This window comes from Schistocerca nitens, chromosome 1, assembly GCF_023898315.1.
Source record: "Schistocerca nitens isolate TAMUIC-IGC-003100 chromosome 1, iqSchNite1.1, whole genome shotgun sequence".
Classification (NCBI taxonomy): domain Eukaryota; kingdom Metazoa; phylum Arthropoda; class Insecta; order Orthoptera; family Acrididae; genus Schistocerca; species Schistocerca nitens.
Window position 1 is genome coordinate 572,420,917 of NC_064614.1, and position 22,812 is coordinate 572,443,728.

At 36.1% G+C, this 22,812-nt stretch overlaps 1 protein-coding gene across 6 annotated transcripts in view; it reads right to left on the minus strand.

The window, feature by feature from the left end:
- LOC126255010 (carnitine O-palmitoyltransferase 1, liver isoform) overlaps positions 1-22,812 on the minus strand; it is a 270,808-nt gene that overhangs the window by 15,294 nt on the left and 232,702 nt on the right. For all 6 annotated transcript variants that reach the window (XM_049955362.1, XM_049955361.1, XM_049955360.1 and 3 more), the window contains 3 exons: positions 7,894-8,008; positions 4,592-4,726; positions 4,339-4,473 (listed from right to left, as the gene is read on the minus strand). In XM_049955362.1, the coding sequence (XP_049811319.1) occupies positions 4,339-4,473; positions 4,592-4,726; positions 7,894-8,008 (385 nt within the window). The remainder of the gene's footprint in view (positions 1-4,338; positions 4,474-4,591; positions 4,727-7,893; positions 8,009-22,812) is intronic.

Sequence of the window (22,812 nt, forward strand, 5' to 3'; positions counted from 1 at the left end):
CAATACTAGTGGGACGTGACTTTAACCAACAGAATATAGACTGGGATGTCTATGCTTATTACATTGCATGGGGTACAGATGGACAGTTTTGCGTACTTTTGAAGATATTTTCTAAAAATTGTCTTGAGCAGCTAGTTTGGCAGGCCACATACAGTGGAAATATCTTAGACCTGGTAGCTACAAACAAGCTGGACCTTAAAGATGGCATCAATACAGAGACGGTGATTAGTGGTCATGTCATCACCATAGTGACTATGGTTACAAAAGTTAATAAATCAGTCAAGAAGGCTATGTGTGTTTCTGTTAGAAAGAGCAGATAAGCAGTTGTTAACATCTCACTTAGACAATGAACGGCCATTATTTAGTTCAAGTATGATGGACATAGAGGAATTATGGGCAAACTTTAAACATTGTAAATTGTGCTCTGGACAATTATGTGCATAGTAAGTGGATTAAGGATGGAAAAGGCCCAGCATGGTTTAGCACCAAAATTTGCAAAATGCTGAGGAAGCAAAGGCTGCTGCACTCTCTGTACACAAGAGAACATGAAATTAAGAGGGGCAAAAGGTATTAGAGATTCGTGCATCTGTGAAAAGATCTATGCGCGAAGCATACAAAAACTGCCTTTGTCATACCCTAGCACAAGGTCTGGCTGAGAAAATTCTGGTCCTATGTAAAATTGCTAAGCAGGTCTAAGGCTACCATCCATTCACTCATTGACATGTCTGGTGTGGCAGTTGAAGACACCAAAATGAAAGCCAACATTTTAAATTCCACGTTTAAGAAAACATTCATGCAGAAGAATCATACAAACATACTGTCACTTGATCCTATATGGAGAATGTAGTGATAAGCATCTATGGCACAGAGACCCAAATGAAGAAGTTGGAAACATATATGTAGCCAGGTACGGATGGAATCCCAGCTCAGTTTTACAAAGTGTATTCCACAGCAGCTTAGAAATAGATTAAGGAAAAGCAAACCTACATTCCTAGCATTTGTAGACTTAGAGAAAGCTTTTGACAATGTTGACTGGAATACTCTCTTTCAAATTCTGAACGTGGCAGGGGTAAAATACAGGGAGTGAAAGGCTATTTACAATTTGTACAGAAACCAGATGGCAGTTATAAGAGTCGAGGGGCATGAAAGGGAAGCAGTGGTTGGGAAGGGAGTGAGACAAAGTTGTAGACTATCCCCGATGTTATTCAATCTGTATATTGAGCAAGCAGTAAAGGAAACAAAAGAAAAATTCAGAGTAGGAATTAAAATCCATGGAGAAGAAATAAAAACTTTGAGGTTCGCAGATGACATTGTAATTCTGTCAGAGACAGCAAAAGATCTGGAAGAGCAGCTGAACGGAACGGACAGTGTCTTGAAAGGAGGATATATGATGAACAACAACAAAAGCAAAACGAGGATAATGGAATGTAGCTGAACTAAATCGGGTGATACTGAAGGTACTAGATTAGGAAATGAGACACTTAAAGTAGTAAACGAGTTTTGCTATTTGTGGAGCAAAATAACTGATGATGGTTAAAGTAGAGAGAATACAAAATGTAGACTGGCAATGGCAAGAAAAGCGTTTCTGAAGAAGAGAAATTTGTTAACATCGAGTATAGATTTAAGTGTCAGGAAGTCGTTTCTGAAAGTATTTGTATGGAGTGTGGCCATGTATGGAAGTGAAACATGGATGATGAATAGTTTGGACAAGAAGAGAAAGTAAGCTTTCGAAATGTGGTGCTACAGAAGAATGCTGAAAATTAGATGGGTAGATCACATAACTAATGAGGAGGTATTGAATAGAATTAGGGAGAACACCTTGACTAGAAGAAGGGATTGGTTGGTAGGACATGTTCTGAGACATCAAGGGATCACCAAATCAGTATTGGAGGGCAGCGTGGAGGGTAAAAATCATAGAGGGAGACCAAGAGATGAATACACTAAGCAGATTCAGAAGGATGTAGTTGCAGTAGGTAATGGGAGATGAAGAAGCTTGGACAGGATAGACTAGCATGGAGAGCTGCATCAAACCCGTCTCTAGACTGAAGACCACCACCACCACCACCACCACCACCACCACCACCACAACAACAACAACAACACATTCCACAACATTGGCTCCTCACATAGCTTGCATTTATTGCAAATGTCTCATCCAGCACAAAGTTCCAAGTGACTGGAAAAAAGCACAAGTGACTCCTATACCCAAGAAGGGTAAAAGAACAGACCTGCAAAGTTACAGACCAGTATCCTTAACATCAATATATTGCAGAAATCTAGAACATGTTCTGAGTCTAAATATAATTAATTTCTTAGGGGCCAAAATGCTTATGCCCACAAATGAGCACAGTTTTAGAAAGCATTGCTCATGTGAAAACCCAGCTTTCCCTTTTCTCGTATGATATACTGCATGCTATGGAGGAACAGCAAGAGGCAGATTCCATATTTATAGGTTTCTGAAAACATTTGGCATGGTACCCCATTGCAGACTGTTATCAAAGGCATGAGCATGTGGAATAGTTTCCCCAGATGTGACTGACTCTAAGACTTCTGAAATAATAGAACCCAGTATGTGTTCCTTGACTGCGAGTGTTCATCAGACACAAGGGTATTATCTAGAGTGCCACAGGGAAGTGTGTTAGGACCACTATTACTTTTTTACATACTTTAATGAGCCGATGGACGGGATGGGCAACAATCTTTTGTTGTTTGCTCATTGTGCTCTGATGTATATCAAGGTGTTGAAGATAAGTGACTGCGGGATGATACCAGATGACTTAGACAAAATTTCCAGTTGGTGAAGGAATGGCAGCTGGCTCTAAATGTAGAAAAATATAAGTTACTGCAGATGAGTACGAAAAACAATCTATAATGTTTGGATAAAGTGTTCATAATGTGCTTCTTGACACAGTCATGTCATTAAATACGTGGGCATAACTCTGTAAAGTAATGTGAAATGAAACAAGCATGTGAAGATTGTGATAGGGAAGATGAATGGTCGACTTGTTTATCAGCAGAATTTTAGGAAAGTGTGGTTCATCTATAAAAGTGACTGCATATAGGACAATAGTGCGACCTATGCATGAGTACTGATTGAGTGTTTAGAAATCTGCACTAGGTCGGATTAAAGGAAGATATCAAAGCAATTCAATTCAGAGGCTGGCTGCTAGATTTGTTACCGGTAGGTTTGCACAGCACACAAGTGATATTGAGATGCTTCGGAAACTCAAATGGGAATCCCTGGAGAGAACCTGATGTTCTTTTCAAGAACATTATTGAGAAAACTTAGAAATGAGCATTTGAATTTGACTGCAGTACAATCATACTGCCACCAACATACATTTTGCCTGAAGACCATGAATATAAGATATGAGAAATTAGGGCTGATAAGGAGGCATAAAAACGGTGGCTTGCAGAGTATGTATGCAGATGTAGAAAAACGTCTCATCAGTAACAAGGTCAGGAACACAAGCTAGGACTGGAGAAACATGGGGAAGGAAATTGGCCATGCATTTTCAAAGGAGTCATCCCATCACTCACCAAGAAATTTATGGAAATCACAGAAAACCTAACTCCAGACAGTCAGGTTGGAATCTGAACTCTCATCCTCCTGAGAGTCCAGTGGCTTACCACTGTCACACCTCACTTGGTTCAACAGCAAGATACAGCCACCCTGCACAAAAGGCTTGCCAATTTAGTGCTGGAAAACAAAAAAACTGGTCAGAAGCCATACCATTCAAAACCATGAACACCTCTGGTCACCACATGTGGATCACAGTTGTGTGGTGGTTGAACTGAGAGAGGCAGGGTTCACTGTGGATTAGATTACCTACGGTAACCTACTGTCCCCACAGTGGGAATACAGGACTAGCTACAAGCAAGCAGGATTTGGTCAATGCAAAGTGTGTTAAGATGACAGACAGGGTTAAGGGAACTGCTCATGTTAAGCAGAAGTTCTGGGTTCAAGTCCCGGTTCAACACAAATTTTCAACTTTCGCCATCGAGTTATTTTGAAGCCCTATTTCAGCTCACGTCAATCTTTACTTCATAATTAGCAAGAAGACTGTTATCGATACATTATACAAATAAAGTACTCCAGTCCCCAGCCAAAACTATAGCTTCACCTCATACATTGTTAACAATATTCTTCATATGATGAGATATTCAGAATAATTGTGATCTAGTCATTATGTGAAAAATACCTCTTGCTCAACAATACCATATTTTTGCACCAAAAATTTTTCCAACTTGCACTGATTGACTTTAAGCAATTTAATACTAGTTTAGATGACAGTAAACTGATTTATGTCATCTGCAATTTAATGAATTCCATCTTACCGTTGACTTGGGATTCATCATTGACATAACCCAAGCAGATGACTCAACGGTACATGGCCGAACAGTCTCCGTTCTTCCTTCACGGAACAGTCTTGTCATTGATGCTTCGTATGTAAGATTGAATTTCCCAGCATCCTAAAAATGTGAAGCACATTTTTTTGTGGTTTTGTGTGAAGAATCATACATGATTAAAAATATTTTTAGTTATAATTACTTCACACATGTCAGCCTCCAAAAATATAAAAATCTATACCCTGTAATAAGCAAGCTGTAAAGCCATCTGGATGTATGCATCTGGGCTAGTTCTGCAACTCTTCATGAAACCTTTTCCATATGCATCATGGACGAGTATTCGCAAGTCAACATCATTCAACAACCCATTAGCAACCTGAAAAAGAGAAATGCATCACATTATGAATATACAAAATGGCAATCTTTAATTAAAGCACTCTTCTGAAATCTAATAATAATGTATGTAAAATATTTAATAGATGTTAAGGAAACTTGCTGGCTGATGGAAAAGCACACACAACTATGTGAGACCTCTCTCTAACACGCAGTGCTTTTTCTGTATGATAAGAAACACACACCATTCTTTTACAGAAGCAAGCACACCTCACCCACACGTGCCCACCAACTCCGGCAGTTTAAGCTGCTTAAGTTAGCAGTTGTGTGTGGGAGGTGTACTTGCTTGTGTGAATGAATGGTGTGTGTTTGTATTTTTCTGACAAAGGCTGTGGTCGAAACTTTGTGTTGTTGTTGTTGCTGTGGTCTTCAGTCCTGAGACTGGTTTGATGCAGCTCTCCATGCTACTCTATCCTGTGCAAGCTTCTTCATCTCCCAGCACCTACTGCAACCTACATCCTTCTGAATCTGCTTAGTGTATTCATCTCTTGGTCTCCCCCTACGATTTTTACCCTCCACGCTGCCCTCCAATACTAAATTGGTGATCCCTTGATACCTCAGAACATGTCCTACCAACCGATCCCTTCTTCTGGTCAAGTTGTGCCACAAACTCCTCTTCTCCCCAATCCTATTCAGTACCTCCTCATTAGTTATGTGATCTACCCATCTAATCTTCAGCATTCTTCTGTAGCACCACATTTCGAAAGCTTCTATTCTCTTCTTGTCCAAACTATTTACCGTCCATGTTTCACTGCCATACATGGCTACACTCCATACAAATACTTTCAGAAATGACTTCCTGACTCTTAAATCTATACTTGATGTTAACAAATTTCTCTTCTACAAAAACGCTTTCCTTGCCATTGCCAGTCTACATTTTATATCCTCTCTACTTCGACCATCATCAGTTATTTTGCTCCCCAAGTAGCAAAACTCCTTGACTACTTTAAGCGTCTCATTTCCTAATCTAATACCCTCAGCATCACCCGACTTAATTCGACTACATTCCATTATCCTCATTTTGCTTTTGTTGATGTTCATCTTGTATCCTCCCTTCAAGACACCATCCATTCCGTTCAACTGCTCTTCCAAGTCCTTTGCTGTCTCTGACAGAATTACAATGTCATCGGCGAACCTCAAAGTTTTTATTTCTTCTCCATGGATTTTAATACCTACTCCGAATTTTTCTTTTGTTTCCTTTACTGCTTGCTCAATATACAGATTGAATAACATCGGGGAGAGGCTACAACCCTGTCTTACTCCCTTCCCAACCACTGCTTCCGTTTCATGTCCCTCGACTCTTATAACTGTCATCTGGTTTCTGTACAAATTGTAAATAGCCTTTCGCTCCCTGTATTTTACCCCTGCCACCTATAGAATTTGAAAGAGAGTATTCCAGTCAACATTGTCAAAAGCTTTCTCTAAGTCTACAAATGCTAGAAATGTAGGTTTGCCTTTCCTTAATCTTTCTTCTAAGGTAAGTCGTAAGGTCAGTATTGCCTCACGTGTTCCAGTATTTCTACGGAATCCAAACTGATCTTCCCCGAGGTCGGCTTCTACTAGTTTTTCCATTCGTCTGTAAAGAATTCGTGTTAGTATTTTGCAGCTGTGGCTTATTAAACTGATTGTTCGGTAATTCTCACATCTGTCAACACCTGCTTTCTTTGGGAATGGAATAATTATATTCTTCTTGAAGTCAGAGGGTATTTTGCCTGTTTCATACATCTTGCTCACCAGATGGTAGAGTTTTGTCAGGACTGGCTCTCCCAAGGCCGTCAGTAGTTCCAATGGAATGTTGTCTACTCCGGGGGCCTTGTTTCGACTCAGGTCTTTCAGTGCTCTGTCAAATTCTTCACGCAGTATCGTACCTCCCATTTCATCTTCATCTACATCCTCTTCCATTTCCGTAATATTGTCCTCAAGTACATCGCCCTTCTATAGACCCTCTATATACTCCTTCCACCTTTCTGCTTTCCCTTCTTTGCTTAGAACTGGGTTTCCATCTGAGCTCTTTATGTTCATACAAGTGGTTCTCTTGTCTCCAAAGGTCTCTTTAATTTTCCTGTAGGCAGTATCTATCTTACCCCTAGTGAGATAAGCCTCTACATCCTTACATTTGTCCTCTAGCCATCCCTGCTTAGCCATTTTGCACTTCCTGTCGATCTCATTTTTGAGATGTTTGTATTCCTTTTTGCCTGCTTCATTTACTGCATTTTTATATTTTCTCCTTTCATTAATTAAATTCAATATTTCTTCTGTTACCCAAGGATTTCTACTAGCCCTCGTCTTTTTACCTACTTGATCCTCTGCTGCCTTCACTACTTCATCCCTCAAAGCTACCCATTCTTCTTCTACTGTATTTCTTTCCCCCATTCCTGTCAGTTGTTCCCTTACGCTCTCCCTGAAACTGTGTACAACCTCTGGTTCTTTCAGTTTATCCAGGTCCCATCTCCTTAAATTCCCACCTTTTTGCAGTTTCTTCAGTTTGTGTGTAAGTGGCTTAATTGTGCCTGTCTGTAACTTAGCATGTTATCTTTACAATAAGTAGCAATCTGTCTTTTCCTACATTGTCAATAAATTGTTCTGAGAAATTGGGCGATCAATAAGTGATGTTGCCCCAAAATGAATCAGCACACAATAAGAAAATTATGCTTTTCTTGTCAGTTTCTGTGACAACTGAACCTGCTCTGTTTGCTAGCACAAACTGTATTTATAATTTAACTTCTGTCAACACATGTGCTTCAGAACTGATAGACTCTTTTAAACAACTGATAACATTAATTAACAGACATAAGTAAAGCAGCTGTCACAAAAAATTAATTTGTTCAAGACAGTGTTTTACTGGATGTAGTTTCCACTGGAACTGTCATACCCTTGCCTTTGCCATACCTCTGAATGCACTCACCCAGCTAGTTATATGAACACATACAGCTTAATGTGAAACTGACACAATGGTGCAGCTTGGCATTTTCAAATACACAAAACATTGCCGGAGGAAATAATCACAGTGACAGAGTATGCAACCAACTGATAATCAAAATTTAAAATTTTTCATTCATAAGGTGGCACTTACCCACATAATATGTAAACCACATTAACAGACATATGTGCATAAAAAAAGAGGAGTTGGTGGCAGCTGCTATGATATACCTGCAAAGAAGTTTCAATAGCTGTAATACATGATGGCTTCAGATCCCACTGTAATCTGACAGGTGCAGGAGGAGTGAATTCTGGAGTCCCTTTAGTGTGGCCATCATTTGTGTAACTGTTCAATAAATTAAAAAAAAGGTTTATTAGTTACCTTGATAACAACTGTATAAAAAACACACACATTTAATATCCCTATTTGAATGTAGGATTATTTTGTCTGCATATTGTATACTTTTAATTTAAGTACCACACTAATGACAAAAGAGAAAGAAAAGCAAATGTTATTTCAGAAAACGATGACAAAAAGTACCAATGACTCAGGAATAAACAGATTCAAGTAAAATGTCTGGCTTTTTCATAACTCAACATAACTTTTTAGTTTTGTTTCAATCTGATAATGGTTGCTATAAACAATCAACAATAAATTTAATGTTCTGAAACTTAATGATGTGAGTTTTATGTCTAATAGCGTATGAAAAATATAAAAGTTCTCACCCATAATGTGGCCTGTGAAAGCAAGAGAAAAAATTAGCATTAAAGTGGAAATATATTTTACATCACACACAAAAACTTTTAAACTAAAGTTATTTTTTATCTTCTGTGGTAAGTTTGTACATCCTCACAGCTTGTAATGAATAATAAAGATACCACTCAGGACATGTTCAACTCTTAACAAGGATCCTGTATTTAAGTGAGGGTATATTATGTTAACAAGCCATGAAATTCTGGCAGATGGAATTAAAAATTCCAACTATTTCAGCTTCTGATGTTCTTCACTGCACAGTTATTAAGAAGTGAAAGTGAACATAGCTAAAAACGTATCTATGGAAGTATGCACAGGGTTTAATTTAATTTTTTTACCTGTGAGAACAAAAGTGTAGGAAAGAAATGAGATGCCTGTTTTCAAGAGATTTAAACACAAACAGCTTATGAACAGATGAAAATGGTGCCAAGGCATGAGCATCATTTTATGAAATTGTATTCCTCAAGAAATGATAATTGACTCTTAAAAATGTTATATTAACTCAGGATGTGTTATTTTCCAATAGCTCTAGGCAATAAGCATCTGATTACTATGCATGCAAATAACAAATATGGTATATGCTGTGCAGACAACGAGCCTAACCTTAGTGAAAAGGTCCAGAGCTTTATTAAAAGGCAAGACATCACTTTGACAATGACAACTTAAAAGTTGACAAAAAAATTACCACTTTAAAGCAAATGTTTCAAACAGGTAAAATCCTTGAATGATGAGATTCTGTTCAAGATTTGTTTGCGATGAGTTCTTGGGCTTACAGGCATGACAGGAAATCATGGAAGCAGTAGGCTTCATGCCTGCAATAAATCAATACCCAGTCTATGTGTATGAAGTTGGTTATCTCCTTATCTTAACTATGGAACCTGAAGGGCTGTGTATTTCAGATTAATATATTATTCCTAATGTTATGGAAGAGCACTGTGGACCAGCCAAACTAATATGAAAGAATTTTTACACTGCAGGAGAGAGCCTTGAGGATCACAGTGAAAGTGAAATCAGAAACAACTTCTAAAGGTGTACTTGTTAGCTTTAATGTTCTCACAATTTATACCATACACATGGTACAAACTAGTATGTTTGTAAAAGAAGACACTAAAATCACAAATAAGAACATGCAAATACACAACTGTGATATGAAACACCAAATAGATTTTCATATTGTTAACAGAAGATTAATGTTAACATCAAAAAGTCTTTATGTCAAGAAGCTATTTTCCATAATTTGCTACCACCCAATTTGAAGATATTGTTTGGAAACACTTTTGAAAGGGAACTTAGGCAGTACATTTTCTCCAATGATCATAAACATATGAATACCAATGTGACCAACGATCTTGTCTTAACAATAAATGTATTACTAAATTGGATTTAAAAATAACCATATTGCTATGGACAGAATTATGTCCAATGAATTAAATTATTGTACAATAGCACACAATTTTTTCCATATGCACAAATAATGCTGTGATTGTACCTTATCAACATTGCCCATCCATGTAAAAATACACATTATGAGTAGAAAAGAAACAAAAATAAAAGATACAGTTGGAATGTGTTTTCATTATGGGACCATAAAGAATATTAATCACACTGTGCATCTTCAGAAAGTGCTGACTTTGATTGCCAAAACTACTGGACACCTTTCCAAAGACACCGTGGCAGAAGCATCAAAAGATCAATAGTATCCTGGAAACAAAATTAGTGAGCAAAAAATGGAAACTCAACCAATCTTTTAGGATATTATACTCTCAGACAATTTATTACACCAAATGTCTATATCTAAAGAGAATCATCAGGATGTGGTTATTTTGTACCAGGTCACTCGAAAAACACTCAAATTGCTACAGCTGCAGATAATGGAGTAACCTATTATAAGAGAGGATTTTAGATATTACCTATCTTTCATATTCACAATACTTTTTTTTGTGGTATAAATGAAGTGCTCACTCAAAGGATACAGTGTAGAGTCAGAGACAGTCTACTCAAAAGTGTGGCAAGTAGCTCTACAACTGAGTGGAACTATGTAATTACTATTCCATATTAGAATATAAGTGAGAACATGTAGGCAAAAAAGAGAACTTTCTGAAAGGAAAAAGTAAGTTAAGATTTTGGGTGAGAAGGGATACCACAGTCACAGAGGAAAAAAGAGAAGCTATAAAATGTTACAAAATAAATGAGATCACCATCTGTGGACTACTAGTGCTGTTGGAAGATCATGTTTTTAAACAGTGTGTATAGTTTTCAAATATTAAATTGTAACTGCCACAGTGACTGAGGATTATTCTGGCATTCTAATTATGAGTGGTCTACTTTAAAACAAATGTATCAAACCTGTAGAAATTTAACACACTGAAGGAAAATAAAAATGGGAACAGAAGAATAAACTCAAATTTTATCTCAGTCCACACATCAATACCAATGACACAAATTCTAGAAGTGGCTGAAGGAAAATTTTGGTAGTTGCCTCTAACAACTGTTTGTTTACATGGTATTACATATTTTGTTAGATGGATGAAGAATTTCTATCCCATGGGCATGTTCAAAAGAACAGACAAATTACAGATAAATCTCAGTTTTAATATGTGCATTTTGAAACTTTTAAAGGAGATAGTATTACATGTACAGAGACAAGCAAAATGCCTTCAGACTTCAAAAAGAATGTAATAATTCCAATTCTAAAGATAGCAGGTGCTAATAGTTGTGAACATTGTACTACCAAACCATTAGTTTAATAAGTAATGTTGCAAAATACTGACAACTATTTACAGAAGAGTGGAAAAACTGCTAGAAGCTGAGCTCAGGGAAGATTAGTCTGGGTTTCAGAGAAATGTAGGAACATGCAAGGCAATACAACCCTATGATGTATCCTGGAAGATAGGTTGAAGAAAGACAAATCTATGTTTATAAAATTTGTAAATTTAGAGTAACCTTTTGACAATGTTGAATGGATTACACTCTTTGAAATTTTGAAGGCAGCAGGGATAAAATACAGGAAGCAAAAGGTTATTTACAAATTGTACAGATACCAGACTGTAGTTGTAAGAGTCAAAGGACATAAAAGGGAAGCAATGTTTGTGAAGGGAATGGAACAGGGTAAAACCCTATGCCCAATGTTATTCAGTCTGTAAACTGAGCAAGCTGTGAAGAAGACCAAGGACAAATTGAGAAAGGGAATCAAAATCTGGGGAGAAGACATAAAAAGATTGAGACCTGACGGCGTCTTGTAGTTCTGGCAGAGACAGCAAAAAGACTTGGAAGAACAGTTGAACATGATGAATAGTGTCTTGAACAGAGATTACAAGGAAGACATCAACAAAAGTAAAACAAGGTAATGAAATATAGTCATATTAAATCTGATGTTGCTGAGAGAGCTAGATAAGTAAATGAGCCACTACAAGTAGCAGAGGAATCTTGCTATTTGGGCAGAAAAATAACTGATGATGGCTGACGTAGAGAGGATATACCACTATAATAAAGACTGCCAGTAGCAAGAAAAGCATTTCTGAAAAAGAGGAATTTGTTAACATCTAACATAAATTTAAGTGTTAAGAAATCTTATTGGAAGGAGCTCATCTTGAGCATAGCCTGCTATGGAAGTGAAACATGGACAATAAGTAGTACACATATGAAGAGAATAGAAGCTTTCGAAATGTTGTGCTGTAGAAGAATATGAAGATTAGATGGATAGATTGAGTAACAAATGGGGAGATACTGAACTGAATTGAGGAAAAAGGGAAACTTATGGCACAGCATGGCTAAAATAAGGTATTGGTCAATAGGAAATGTCCTGTGGCATCAAGGAACTGTCAATTTGATAATGAAAGCAAGTGTTGGGGAAATAACTGCAGAGTGAGATCAAGGCTTGAATACAGTAAGCATCTTCAGATGGATGTAAGTTGTGATAGTTATGCAAAGACAAAGAGGCTTGCACAGGATAGGTTAGCATGGAGAGCCGCACCAAATCAGCCCTCAGACTAAAGACGACGTCGACGCCGACGAAAACAACGACAACACAGAGCATTATTGAAAAGGGAAAAAACCATGGTATAACACTATAATCTAGGATGACCTTCAGTTATTACAAAATTTTAACTATAAAGACAACAAATGACAGGAAATGATTTGGGTGTAATTTTTTTTCTTTTCAGTCATTTTATTTACCTAGTGTGTCTATGATCTTGGAATTTTGGTGGTGTTTTTGTCTTTTTATGTTCAGAAGCCTATATGAGAAATATTGATCAATTTGCCACTGAAATCTCTTCATGTAATGGCATATGTACACTGTAGAATAGTAAGTATTATTCAGTAGGCTAGAATAAAACTGTGTTAGTAAGATGTCCACACTGCAGTAGGTCCAGCAACAGCATATTCAAAACACTTATGAAGAGGAATATAATAAAAAAGGAAACCAAATATATAGTAAAAGCAGAGGCGAAGAAGCCATGAATGACTCCAGGACAAATAAGAATAGGTGAGAGAAACATGTAAAGATACTGTAAGAGATAAGACAGTAGAAACACAATGATGTATAGGAACTAGGCCTAAGCACAATGAGAAACTCAGACAGGAGAGTACTGCAAATGTTAGAATAAGGAAAGGTTCTCATAAAGGTATAATTAAAAATAATGTAAGTATATTTCATCAAAATATTGGGAGTTTAAAGAATAAAGTAGATGAGCTTCTGGTTTGTTTAGAAGATTTAGAAGCTGAGAATGAAATAGATATACTATGCCTGTCTGAGCATCACATTGTTACTGATATGGATAAGGTAAATGTAAGTGGATATAAGCTCTCTGCACATGTAATGAGAGAAAATATGGAGAAAGGAGGAGTTGCCATATATGTCAAAAGTTATCATTGTGCAAAAAGTATAGAAACAAAAACGTTTTGTGTAGAGAAACATATAGAAGCATGTGCCTGTGAGCTTAAATTAAATAAAGGCACATTTATAATTGTAACTGTATATAGGTCCCCATCAGGAAATTTTCATCTATTTCTGAAAAATTTGGACTCCTTGTTGTGCTATCTGTCAGACAGGGGGAAGCAAATTATTATTTGTGGGGACTTCAATGTAGATTCTCTGAAAGAGGGTAATAGGAAAAATGACCTTGAAGTATTACTCGGTTCTTTCAATTTGACACCCGTTATTGATTTTCCTACTCGGGTGGTAAAGGATAGCAGCTCACTGATAGATAACTTCTTTATAGACCAAGATAAGTTTAACCAGATAAATGCTCAGCCTGTTGAGAATGGTCTTTCTGATCATGGTGCACAGCTAGTTACAATATATGACATAGCTCCATTCAGCAATACTAAAGAGTCCTCCAAAGTGGTACGTTCAGTCAACGATTTAACAATTGCAAATTTCAGGGAAAGCCTACAGCAGTTAGACTGGGATGAGGTGTACCGTGAACCTGATGCCAATTTAAAATATAATTTATTTCATGACATTTTTGTAAATGCATTTGAAAACTGCTTCCCCAAGAAAATAGTTAAATATACTCGTAAGAAACCTTGTAAGAAACCATGGCTTACTAAGGGTATAAAAATATCTTGTAACCGCAAAAGGGAAATGTATCTGACAGCAAGAAAGAGTAGTGACCCAGAAACTATCAAAAATTATAAAAACTACTGTGTTATATTAAGAAAAGTTATTAAAAAATCCAGGAGTATGTGTATCATGTCTGAAATCAGCAACTCTGATAATAAAATTAAAACAATTTGGAATATTATTAAAAGAGAAACAGGTCAACCAAGAGCAGAGGAAGACAGTATTACCATCAAATTGAATGAAAACTTTACGAACAAAAAGTCAGAAGTTGAAAATATTTTTAATAATCATTTTCTAAATGTTGTGGATATAGTAGGATCCAGGTGTTCATTAGAAGATGCTAGGCTGTTAATGGAAGAGGCCATACCTATGCAATTTGATACAATTGAAATCTCACCCACTTCTCCCTTTGAAATTAGGAAAATAATAAACTTGCTTAAAAGCAAAAACTCACATGGAATTGATGGCATTGCCAGCAAAATACTAAAAGCTTGTTCTCAACAGATAAGTAAGATTCTCAGCCACCTGTGTAATAGCTCTCTGGAACAGGGCATTTTCCCTGATAGACTGAAATATGCTATTGTTATACCTTTGCATAAAAAGGGGGATAGATCTGATGTCAACAATTACCGTCCAATCTCCCTTCTAACAGCTTTATCCAAAATTTTTGAGAAAGTAATGTATTCAAGAGTAGCTTCACATATCTGTAAAAATGAAGTACTAACAAAATGTCAGTTTGGTTTTCAGAAAGGTTTTTCAACAGAAAATGCCATATATGCTTTCACCAGTAAAATTTTGAATGATCTGAATAACCGAACACCACCCATTGGGATTTTTTGTGATCTCTCAAAGGCTTTTGATTGTGTAAATCATGAAATTCTGCTAGACAAGCTCAAGTATTGTGGCATGAGTGGGACAGTGCACAAATGGTTTAATTCGTACCTAACTGGAAGAGTGCAGAAAGTTGAAATAAGTAGTTCTCGTAACATGCAAAGATCAGCACATTCCTCAAACTGGGGAACTATCAAGAATGGGGTTCCACAAGGGTCAGTCTTGGGTCCTTTGTTGTTCTTATTATATATTAATGACTTGCCATTCTATATTCATGAAGAGGCAAAGTTAGTTCTCTTTGCTGATGATACAAGTATAGTAATCACACCTGACAAACAAGAATTAACTGATGAAATTGTCAATACTGTCTTTCAGAAAATTACTAAGTGGTTCCTTGTAAACGGACTCTCACTGAATTTTGATAAGACACAGTACATACAGTTCTGTACAGTGAATGGTATGACGCCATTAATAAATATAGACCTTAATCAGAAGCATATAGCTAAGGTAGAATATTCCAAATTTTTAGGTGTGTCCATTGATGAGAGATTAAATTGGAAGAAACACATTGATGATCTGCTGAAACGTTTGAGTTCAGCTACTTATGCAATAAGGGTCATTGCAAATTTTGGTGATAAACATCTTAGTAAATTAGCTTACTACGCCTATTTTCACTCATTGCTTTCATATGGCATCATATTTTGGGGTAATTCATCACTGAGGAATAAAGTATTTATTGCACAAAAGCGTGTAATCAGAATAATAGCTGGAGTCCACCCAAGATCATCCTGCAGACATTTATTTAAGGATCTAGGGATATTCACAGTAGCTTCTCAGTATATATACTCTCTTATGAAATTTGTTATTAACAACCAAACCCAATTCAAAAGTAATAGCAGTGTGCATAACTACAATACTAGGAGAAAGGATGATCTTCACTATTCAAGATTAAATCTAACTTTGGCACAGAAAGGGGTGAATTATACTGGCACTAAAGTCTTTGGTCACTTACCAAATAGTATCAAAAGTCTGACAGATAACCAACAAGTATTTAAGAAGAAATTAAAAGAATTTCTGAATGACAACTCCTTCTACTCCATAGAGGAATTTTTAGATATAAATTAAGAAAAAAAAGAAAAAAATATTAAAAAAATAAAAATAAAAAATAAAGAAAAACAAAAAACACAAAAAAATAAAGTTGTTATATTAACTTAAGTATGTTGTTAAATTAACCTAATTATGTCATGTATTGGAAAATTCGACTCGTTCCACATCATTACGAAATATCGTATTCATGATCCATGGAACTAGTATTAATCTAATCTAATCTAATCTAATCTAATCTAATCTAATCTAATGTGCAGATCTAAGTAGCTAACGAAAACGCTCTGGCATGATTCAGCCAATGAGTGTTTTAAGTCTTATTATTTGGTGAGAATGCATTAATGGGACTGGCTGATGATGATACTTCTGAAATCCAAATTGTGGTTTGATAAGTTTGTTATTAACAACTACAGAGCACTTCTACCATTTGAATACAGAGCCTCCACAAGTTGTTGGGAAAGAATGTCATTACTAATACTCGACAATCTCTGGCATATGCCATGTCATACTAATTACAGTAGAGCTCATAAATATGATGTAAAACTCCCCACATCAAAGATGTCAAAAATACTACTAACCACAGCTTTCATTTTCAGAGAAACTATTTTCTTAACCTTAAAATTTGAAAGTAAAATATAGAAATTTATGGTACAACTTGATTATAAAAATGGGTGCATTTATAGAACTAATCCTGAGGCATTTGGTAATGATATAGCGAAAAGTAGTGGAAAGGGCGGGACGGGGAGGGGGGTAGGTGTAATAATTTTAGAGGGATAGCACAGCACACCTATAGTAAGGAGATTCAAATGGATGCAAGCTGCAGTAATTACACAGAGATGAAGAGAAACTAGTCTCTGGACTAAAGAACACAACAACACAAAATTAAAAGTGGATCACATTTCACTTTGATAAAATTACTTGGAGGCCACATTTTAGTAACTTGCTTCCTTTAAAGAAAAATGATTGAGAAATCTGCACTTTTTAGAACTATTGAAATCACTTACTATGTACAAATCATCATTCATGGTTATTTCACCCTATGCCTATTTGTTTTGTCCCTTGTTTGTTATCTTCGTAATATTGCTAGGATTATTAATATCTGATGTAATCACAACCATCTTCAACTTTTAGTCACTGTCACTTTTCTTAAAATATGTAGCAAGTTAAAGTCATCAGAAAAATTGCTTATGGACTAGCTATTACATTCCCTTCACAACCTTTTTCTCTCTAATATCATTTCTTACAAAAATCCAATAGAAATTGAAACATAATATGTGAAATTTTGAATTTCATCCCATGCACCCTCTTCTGATAGGTATTCAAAAAAACTTTGTTCTTGTGTCATACCTCAGTCTCACTAGTTCCCTTGAGAAGCCCCTATTATTAGTAATTATTGCACACAATAATTTATACACAACAGGGAAAATAAATATTTGAGTATTTTGCAAAGTTCACCTTGCAATCCCCACATCACTCGTTTCTTTTTCTGATACAGAAAATGACTCATCTCAGGCAGTGCTTTCTATTTGTGAAAAATGTCAAGGTATGTTATGGCTTAAATTCCACACTAAACTCCAGGTCCTGAGCACAGGTTTCCAAAACATACATTACTCTAAATATATTAGTATCGAAGTCATCTTTTCAAGCATATAGAATCATTCATTCCATATTGATTCTATGTTAGGAATATGCTAGTCCGGCACATTTATATTTAAGTTTTCCAGTTCTACAGTTACATAGTACTCATATAGGAACAGACTGACTGTGTAATCTGAACTACGCAAGCCTTCTAAGCAAACAATAAGCAGAATTGTTTAATTTTTCAGATGTTGCACATTTTGAAGAAGTCAACTTACTTTATCTTTCAGCAAATCTTTATCCATTTCAGGAAAGTCTTTTGTTTATCTAGTTCTTCTATGTATCAGAGACCTGCGTTCCAGATTTAACTTATAAAATAACGAGTTTTTGTATATTCACTTTTCCTTTGTTTCACACATGACTGATGATACTAAAATTGTTTCCAAATTATTAATTTTTTCCCCACTTGTGAACTTTTCTTTGCTGCATTAGTAGATTTCTTTGTGACAGTCATACTTTTCACTCTACCTTGTGCTTTCTTTTGCACACATGTTTACTTCTCATTTTCCTACAACATACTTCTTCCCATTTTCAAACGCCGAAAATAACACACTTTGTTTCCAAGCAGGTGCTGATTTTTGTTGGTCTGTGTTCCTCAACCTACTTCCAATTCAGTCTTTCCTATGGCAATGGAGATGAGAGTCCAATTATTCAAGTGCCTATTACTGGTAACAACATTACATGCAATAACCATTATAACAAAGTTGACTGTTCATTAATGAATGTTCTATGATGAGTATCACAACTCACAACATATTTTCGAAGGCTTTGTTACTTAGTTCATGTAGGGCAAACCAAGATATCCAAGGGGCGTTCATCACACGGACCACACTTAAATAACACACTGACAAATCAGTACAAAAGTGACCAGTACAGTTCAGATCTTTGAATCACTACTTTCCCACTTCGTTATCCACATCCTTCCTTTATTTCTAATATTCCTATATGAGAAATAATGATCAATTTGCCACTGAAATCTCTTCATGTAATGGCATATGTACACTGTAGAATAGTAAGTATTATTCAGTAGGCTAGAATAAAACTGTGTTAGTAAGATGTCCACACTGCAGTAGGTCCAGCAACAGCATATTCAAAACACTTATGAAGAGGAATATAATAAAAAAGGAAACCAAATATATAGTAAAAGCAGAGGCAAAGAAGCCATGAATGACTCCACGACAAATAAGAATAGGTGAGAGAAACATGTAAAGATACTGTAAGTGATAAGACATTAGAAAAAACTGACATGACACACAGTTATATTAAACATTATTTTAAAGAAGTAAAACAAATAGGTGCTAACTTACACTGTTCACAAGAACCTACAAGGTTCAAAAGAAAGGGCAGGCAGGTAGTAAGAGTACACTGAAGACTTGTACAATGGAGAGATATGTCCCACAGTATGACAGAAATAGAGGATAAAACTGATGTGAAAGAAATAACATGGTCCTGTAATATGGTGAGAGTTTAACACAACACAAAAAAGATGTGAGGACAAACAAGTGAGCTACAGTATAAGATATACCAGAAGAATAGAAAGAAAGCTTGAAGTGGTACTGGCTATGGAACATGAAGGTGGAGTAAGACATTCACAATTCTTACAAGTTGGAGCTAAAGTACAGTGATAGTGAGTAAGGCAAGCTTGAAGATTAACGTTACTGTGGTTCAATTTGGATGCCAAGGAAGCAGTACATGAAGTGAAATAAAACTCTATAAGAAGAATAAAATTCCAAGGGGGACAGACATTGAGGCTAAGATCTGTAGACGACATTGTCCTTCTGGCTGGATGCAAGGAAAACATAAGACCTGTTGAAACAAATAAGTAACATACTGAGCATGGAATATGGCTTAAGGACAGTAAAGCCAAGAGAGAGGAAGAGTAATGGAAAAGAGAATAACAACTAGCTAAATATCAAAACTGGAAACAACACAGTAGTGGAAGTAGTGAAAGAAGTCTCCTAGTTAAGAAACAAGATCACACCACATGCCCAAAGCAAAGGAAACATCGGAAAGCCCAAATCAAAGAAAACATTAGAAGTAGATTGGCACAGGTGAAATATTTTCTTCATTAAAGGAGTTCTGCTGTTATGGATATTGATATGCAACTGAAAAAGAATTTACAGGCAGATTATGTCTGTGGTACAGCACTGTCAGGAAGAGATACACAAATCACTGGAAATTAGAAGATGAAGAAGATGGAAGTATTTGAAACATGATGGGACACAAGAGTATAAAACAAAAAATTAAGTGAACAGGTAAATATAAAAAGTACTAAAAAGAACAGGTGAGGAAAGAAGTCTCTGAAAGACAGGTTAATGAGACATTTGATTAGGCATCCAAGAATAATTTATAAGGCCCCATAAAGAACAGTAGGAGGGAAACGTATTAGGGATACACCAAAACCAGAATACACTAAGGATTATAAAATATGTTGCATGTAATGTAATAGGTATGCAAAGATGAAAAGAGAAACGCAAGATGCGGAAAGATGGAGGACAGCAAAAGATGTTGACAGCACTGAACCAGTAGAAAGACTCATGGCTTAGGACATTATTCTGTAGCTCATTAGTGAATGAAAATAAGCAGAATGCAGTTAATTTCATTATTTTAAATTACATATAGCTGTAATTAAGCACACTAATATGTAACTGAATTAAGGGACTTCATTAATTATAGGGTGTTGATTTTCCAATTAAGGTTGTGATCAACTTGTGGTCCCAAATACCAGACAGCATTTATTTCCTGTACTTCATTGTTTTGGTACTATTTCTATGAGAAGTACTGGATTGTTTGTACCAAATCTTGTCTAAATCTAATGAAAATCCAAGATCCATTTTCTGTTAATCATCTGTTGACATTTTCATATATTTCACTTCTTGTCTTTTCAGTAAGAAGACTAGTACTGTTTTTTATTCCTGAACTACTGTTATCTACAATGAAAGTAGGAGACTGCTGACATATAACAAATAACAAAAGACCAAGACCAAAACACAGTGTACTCCTGATTATTCATGAGCGGATTACCCGGTTTTCGCATCACTCCCCCCCCCCCCCCCCCACACACACACACACTTAGTGAGTCAATGTGTCATTTCCATTATTTTAACAACTGGCCCCTGACAACAGAGTGTCATTTCCATTGTTATCAGCCAACATGTTCTGTGTAAATCGGAAGCAAACTCATATTTATGATAACAGGTGTGTAAGTGGCAATGATTCAAGTTAAAAGAAGTTTGTAGAGGAGAAGATGGAGAAACAAAAGAAATGTGTTGGCATTAAAACAAAAACTAGAGTTAACTGAAAAATTTGAAAAGGGGGAAACTGCTGCAAAACTAAGTTCTAATTATGGTACTGTAATGCAGACTATTTGGGACATTAAAAAGTATAAGCAGCAAATACAGGATTTTGTCAGGAAATGTGATCCTAGTTCTCGACCATTTACATGAAAAAGCATCAAGAGAGATACATTTGATGAATTAGATACTGCTCTTTTGCAATTGTTTAGCCAAAAATGAGCTGAAGGTGTCATTGTTTCTGGTGTGATGTTTGCCACTAGAGCTAAATTTTTTCATGAATCTCTAGGGTTAAACTTAAAGTGCAAGGGGAGCAACTTGGTTCAAATGTTACGACAGCCAATTCCTTCTGGAAAGAGTTCCAACTATTTGAGGAAGAAGAAAATTTCACGCCAAACCAAATTTATAATGCACACAAAAGTGGTCTGTATGTCTACCAACAAGAACCCTTGCTTTCAAGACCAAAGTTTGTGGTCCTGGATATAAGTTGTCTAAGAAATGCATTACAATTTTGTGCACTGCTAATGCTTCTGGGAACCTCAAACTGAAGCTACTAGACATTGGAAATTGAAAAAAAACCTTGAGCATTCAAGGAAATTGTGGCTAAGGCTCTCCCTGTGCATTATTACAACACAAAAGAGCATTGATAGATAGTGAAATTTTCAAAAACCAGTTCAACACACTTTTGTATTGCAAGTATGACAATTTCTAGAAGATAAAAGTTTGCCACAGAAGGCTGTTCCATTGCTTGATAATACCCCTTCACATCCCAACAAGAGGACTGTTATATCTGATAGTGTAATCATAACTATCATAACATGATTGCCATCATACAGACACTGGACCAAGGCATAATTCCATTGGTAAAACAGTGCTACCGAGCTGGTCTACTGAGAATCCTAGCTGATGAGGATGATTTGGTAGCATTCTGGACAAAGCTGACAATTTTAAATGCCATGCACAAGATTTCTGATGCCTGGCAGGAAGTCAAGCCACATACATTAGTTCGACCATGGAGGAAGGTCTTCCATGTATAGAAGAAAGTGATTTTCAGGGTTTCAGTGATTAAGAAATAACAACACAAATCATGAATCCTACAATGGGTTAAAATGGTTTTCAAGATACTGATGAGGAAAACTTAAATGAGTAGCTGAAGACTGACATATGTGAAGCGAGCTTCCTATAGGTGAGTGACACCAGAATTGTGTCTGCTGCTTTACAATGAAACAATGAAGAGGACATTAATGTAACAATGGAGATGAAGACAGTGACGTCTTCAGCCACTGTAGTCCACTGTAACATGTTAATACTCTTCTAGATTATATGGGCCAGGGAAGGTTTCAGTACAATGACACTACTGTCGCAAAATAAATTCAAAATGCCAAGTGAAAAAATGTCAACTCTTCTCACAAGCAGACCAACATCACAGACTATTTTAAGAAATTAACAGGCCTAAAATACCTATGCACAGAACTTGGATAAACTTTTGGACAAAGATTACACATTTAAAAATACCTCAATTATTCATGTTTTTCAATTATTACCCCGAATAATTGCGAGTACACAATACATCCCTGCAGCACACCATAAATGCATCAAATTCAAAGTGCCTACAGCTATTTGATTGACATGGAACTAATACATACTTCTTTCTGTCATACAGATAACATAAAAGCCATGAAACAGCTGTGCCCACTATTTGTGCAATATAACTGTCAAAGCATATTTGTTTTCATTATTTTGAATACTGTGTAGTCATAAAAATCCCAGAATCCTTCTGTTTGACTTGTTCATTTTGTCTTCACCTTTTGGTTCAATGACAGTTAATGAAGGTGTATTTTTATTTCTGTATTTGATCACTGGTTTGTCTAAATGCCAGTATAAATGTTGCTATTGCCTTCTTGAATCATTCTTCTAAATTTCGTTTGTATAGTGAACCTTCTACATGTATACTACTCATGTTT